Source organism: Plasmopara halstedii, assembly GCF_900000015.1.
Source record: "Plasmopara halstedii genome assembly, contig: Scaffold_3073, whole genome shotgun sequence".
In the NCBI taxonomy this organism is placed as follows: domain Eukaryota; phylum Oomycota; class Peronosporomycetes; order Peronosporales; family Peronosporaceae; genus Plasmopara; species Plasmopara halstedii.
Genome location: NW_020189977.1, coordinates 249,206 through 254,865, shown reverse-complemented (window position 1 = coordinate 254,865; position 5,660 = coordinate 249,206). Strand labels below are relative to the sequence as shown.

The following is a 5,660-nucleotide window of genomic DNA, read 5'->3' as shown; positions in this document are numbered from 1 at the left end:
TCGCTGGTGATGCGTTTGTCATCATGATCGCATACTTGATCAGTGTAATGACCACGACTGCAACAAGGCTCAAGATTTTAGTGAATACTCATTAACAAAGTAAGCATGCAAATGCAGCTCTATGTAGTTAGAGCGTACCAAAAGTATCACTGCTCAATATCGCAGCATATACCGTGTTATAAATTTCTGATATGGTTGCACAAGTGTACTGATTACGTTCGTGAGTTCTATTAAAAAAGGGGCGATGGAAAATCGAATCTAACCATAAGATATATTGTCAGCGCATAAACATTTGTATACATCGGTGAACTGCTCAGTAAAGCGTCAGTGCTTGATCACACACATAATTGTATAACAATGTTCTTCTTTCTGGCTTTTACTCATGTATATTAGCAAATGCATCGCCGACAAGGTCTCTTCATATGCGTGACCTGATGTGTGAGTGAACAATTAAATGCCTCAAATCCATTGTACAGCGCTTCCAGAATGATTAACCAGTCTCTAGCATCATAAATACAGTAGTTGTTGTAAAGAGGAAATAACACCTACTCGCGTGCAGAATAAGTTATTCCCTACTGAGTCAGGAGCGCTTTATGCATAAAAGAGTTTAAAATTAACCGCTTCCTGTTTGCTTATACATAAAAATCTGCGCCGATCGAGGAAGTATATTGTCACCAACTTTGCTTTATATTTTGCATGAAAATGCCATTACATCGCACTCTTCCTTTCGTAGAAGCCATCATTGTGTTGCGCAATGTTCGAATTTAAAAATCAGGTCACTTTGTCATGTACGTCATGATCCTGAATATTCACTCGTGGCGGATTAATTTAGAAACATTATGATATTCGTTCGCCAAAAAAATAAAATAGTGTATTTGCTGGAAGTGGTCTTTCAATCTATTGTACACAGCAATTACCGTGTGTTTCCAGTGGTTAGCGTATCTGGATAGTCACATCCTCTCCTCCTCTGGTTTTATCGGTACCATCTTGATGATATCTCACCAAGCACTACCATAGTTTCTTCCTCAGTCAGTAAATATCGCCTGGTACTACAACAGTAACTCCAACCACGAGAGTATACAATTGTTTGCCGAAAACCGGAAGACTCCGAAGCTTCCTTCGACGGGCGCGTCGCTCGGTGTTACTGCCTCCGCTAAGTCTTCTATGTGACTATTCCTTAATAAAATCGATACCAGGCCCTACTACGCGTGACTTACAGTCACCTGCCTTCTGAAGATGTTTTGATTGAGGACCGCGGCTCCAAACATCTTATTTTTGTTATAATAGGGTTATTTTTGGGGTCGCGCCATACGGTCGAATTCTTTTTACACAGATATGTTTTCGTAAGACTTTATGTATGTTTCTCCATTGATATCCGTAGAGACTGTGGAACTTACATTCTGGGCTTTGCTTACAACCAGAAGCAGTATTTCTTCCAACTATCCCGGACAAAATTAAGGTTTTGTCCACGCTTCAAAAGCGCCTCCGCTTGCTAGCAAAGGTGGGATCATAACTCACTAGATATCAAACGTTAGCGAAGTCTTGTTGTTGGCTAACAGTGCTCGTGGGCATTCCAGCCTAGCTATACCTGGGATAAAATCGTATCGCGCGACCATATCTAATCTTAAACGACTTTCCTCGCTATCAGTTCGTCCTGCTTTATTCGGCTGCTCAGACGAATTCTAACAATGCTACAAATCACGCGAGGCATGAGCTGAATTAGCCTATAGATCTTTTGAGAGGCACAGTTTTCTGGACATTATGAGCAGGGGTATGTTACTACAGCACCGCGTTCGTGCAGTGCATGTGCTTTGAAACATCCTCCACAACGCAATCAGTACGATTCGTCATTATAAGGACACGTCCTACCTGTATCAAGCACCTGGAACAACGTTCGCATAAACTTCATTTTGGCTTTGTAAAAATACTTCCAGCTTCATCAACCCTGTGGCCTTTGCTAACGATTGACAAATATTCGTCCTGCTGCGATCAACAACACCATTTTCGTGATGATAATGCTATGGTGTTCAAAAATCAAAGCCAGGCTTGCCTACCGGATTGAATATGCGTTTACTCACACAACCAATACGAATGGATTGCCTGTACTCTGCCGATATCGCATAACTCCTCGTATTTCTTGACGCATACACCCGGAGTTGGCAAGGGACTGCATCCTTTATGATCATGAGGCTTATTTAGCATGTTCTGTTCACCAAGGGCGAGAAAGGTGAGCATCTAATGTTCTATTCAGAGATAAGTCGTCGGATAGACAGCAATTTTTACCAAAAGAGTGATCGTGACACCACACTCAGGGGTGCTTCAGTCCGCGTTAAAATTACACAGAGGACGGGCTCAAAGGGCATTACCAAGTGATCGTGGCACCACACACAGGGGTGCTTCAGTTCGCGTTTACATTCCACAGAGGACGGGCATAAAGGGCATTACCAAGACGCGGAACCAATATCTTCTCTGGTCATGTTAAGAAATAAAACATCAAAGGAGCTAACGTAACAGTCGAAATTGATATGCTCTTGCATTTTATGATTTTCAGCAAAAGAATCACCATACCTTTGTTTTTGTGAATCTGATATCCTAAATTCCTCTAGTCCTGTATGCTGTTTAATGGAAAACTTGATCACTTAATTCTACCATTTGAGATACTTTTCTCAGTACACTGAAGCAATTTTTAGATGTTTGGTCCGCAAAATATACAATTTAGTAACTAATTTGTGGTCGAATCGTCGGTATGTGATACAATTGTATACATATTGATAAATTTATGTCATCTACTTTTAGTCCGGCTTGTATTAGTCCGGCTAAAAAGAAAGTTTGGTCCCACCGTCCACACAAATGTGATAGAAACTGGTAGAATGAAATTCGCGCGCGAAACCAAATGTGGAAGAAATAAAATTCGCGCGCGAAACCTCACGTATGAATAACCAAAAGTCATTTTGCAATGCAGACCCCACAGCAAACGCGCGAAAGCGACTTCGGAGGCAGAATGTCCATGACACCCACTCATGACCACTCAACGCTTCTGCGTGAACAGGAAGCAGAGCATGAGCGTTTGCGTATGGACAACTTTAATCAAGCGCTACGTATTAACTTTTTGGAAGAACGATTGCTGCGTATGAAACAAGGCACAGACTTTTGTAGCGAGGAATTAGAGAGCGAGCTAGCACAGCTGCGGATTACATTAGAAGAACGTGATCATGAGCTTCGACAGCGTAACTTTAGTATGATTCGCGCTACGGAAGCTATTGATATGCTTAACGCACAGCTTCATGAGGCCCAAGCAGCAGCTGCTCGAGCTAGAGAAGAAGCCCAGCAAGAAGCTGAAGCCCAGTTGCACTTTCAACTGGAAGCGAGACGTGGCGCTGACGCCGAGATAGTTGAGAAGATACGAGCACAACTCGATCGAGCGCTTTACAATGAAAATCAGAGCCAATTGAAGATTCAGGATCTTGAGCTTGAGCTACAGAGACAGAATGAAGTCGTGGCAACACTTACGACTCAGTTACAAGAATTACAGGATGCAAATTCGCGAAGAGATCGAGAAATCGAGCTGCGAAGTCAGCGAGAAGAGCAAAATATGCATCAGGTTGAGTTAGCGAATGCCAAGATCGCTGCCGAAGCAGAGCATTGGAAAATTGTGAGTAAACAGCTTGAAGAGCAGACTACGGTGCTTCAAGTGCAAGTTGAGACATTGAGACAGGAGAAACAAACGCTGGATGTTCGGTATCAGTCCAAAATGAAGAGAATGGAGCAACAGGTGCAACATCAAATGGAGCAGTTACAGCGAGAGAGTGAAAACTATCGTGCGGAACATACGAGACTTTTGACAGATCGTGAAAAGGCTCACTTTGAAAAGGAACGACTTGTTATGGAGATAGAAAGCATCAAACAGGAGCGAGTGAGATTGCAGGCAGAGATAGATCGCATGACGAAAGAAAAGCATCAGCTCGCTGGAGATTCCGAGCGATTGCGTTTACAGAATGTTAAGCTAACTGCATCATGTGAGGAGCAAACGAAATCACTTGAGAGTTATAAAGCTGATAAAGAATTAGCTTTGGACTCAATACATCTGCTAGAGTCTGAGCTACATCAGTTTCGTAAACGAGAGACGGAATACGACTTAACCATTCAAACACTAGAAAGTCGATTAGAATATGCGGAGACTGAGGCTCGTCGAATGCAACAACATTGTGAGTTGGCTGAATCTCGTTGCCAGCAAACTCTAGATGCTCGGCTTGGGGTGTTGGAAAAAGATCGCCAAGCTATAGAAGAGGACAATCGACGGTTGCGGTCGGAGTTGTCGTACTTTCAATCAGATCTTGACACCATGGAGCGAAAGGTTCATGATAGTGAGGAGAGGTTCTCCAATGAAGCAGCAAATGCTCAAGAACAGCGCGAACATGTTTTAGCATACGAGCAGGAACTCAAAATACAATCTGCTCAAGTGCAAGCGTATCAGAATCAACTTGCTGGCTGCAACGAAGAGTTGACACGACGGGCAGCTCGTGTACAGGAGTTAGAAAAGCAGCTGGCAGATGCAGCTTCCGCTAAATCATCGACAAGCTTAATAGCTCAAGAGCAATGGCAACAGCAGTTTGCTTCTGAAAAGATTTCTCTGTTACAACAATTGGATGACGAACGGCGACGCGCAGAGGAAGCTATACGAGCGGCTTCTGCATCAAAAGATGATAAAGAGTCGGCCCAGCGAGAGCTTGATTCCGTCAAGGTGGAGTTGTGCTCTCTCTTTACTAGTCGTCAGGTTATAAAGGAAGGTCGTCACCAGTCTATGGTCAGTTTGGTGCATGCGATCATCTCATCGTTTAAAGAAGAGTTTAAGACCAAGACTTTAGCGCTGCATACACGCTGGACACAACACGTGTCGCTGATTAATTCCAAGCTTGAGCGATTATCATCTCAGCTATGTATCAGTCAAAGCAAGTTAGAAGTTTTTCAACGCTCATCAGTCCATGCGAAGGATGCGAACCAAAATTTGGAGAAATCTTGGTCTCTTCGGTATGAAGAACTGCGTGCAGAGAGAGAAGATGAGCGGAAATTGCTTGAAAAGGAAATTCTTTACCTACAAACGAAAGCTACAGAAGCACATAAGGCACTTTCCCAGGCATCAAGCGAATTAAAGGCATTGAAGCAGAAGCAAAAGAGTTTTTGCAAAGTATCAGATCGTGACTACCACGATCTGGAAGAGAGCAATCGTTTGTTAATTGAAGAAGTTCATGAACGCCGGCGCTCGACTGAGCATGCACGCAAACAGTATATGAATGCAGTTCGCGAGAACAAGGAGCTGTTGAAGGCGATCAAACTGTACAAAAATGCTATCAGTGGACGAGACAAGGACATTGAGAAGTACAAAGCTACTGTGATCAAGTACGCTCAACAGCTAAAACGACGTGTGGAGTTCGGTGACGCTAAGCAGACGTTGCTCGAGCAGCTGGAGCAGACACAATACATGATCACAGAGACGTACAAACGCTGGGAGACTAGTCCTATCGTTCGTGGCCCTGAGATAAATTCGACTGATTCATTTAAGGACGCAAGCAGCCGGATGCATCTGGTGTACACCTGAAGTCACGCTGACCCGAATGAGTTTTCCCAGTGGGTCAGTGATATATCACAGTGATGCAAATCAC

General features: G+C 43.4%; 1 protein-coding gene across 1 annotated transcript; it reads left to right on the top strand.

The window, feature by feature from the left end:
• Window positions 1-2,956: 2,956 nt before the first annotated feature.
• On the top strand, window positions 2,957-5,596 carry PHALS_07235 (Spindle associated; the record flags this gene model as incomplete). The annotated part of the gene is made up of 1 exon (XM_024720664.1): window positions 2,957-5,596. One exon carries the CDS (start codon window positions 2,957-2,959, stop codon window positions 5,594-5,596), a length of 2,640 nt encoding a protein of 879 aa, XP_024585841.1.
• Window positions 5,597-5,660: the final 64 nt, after the last annotated feature.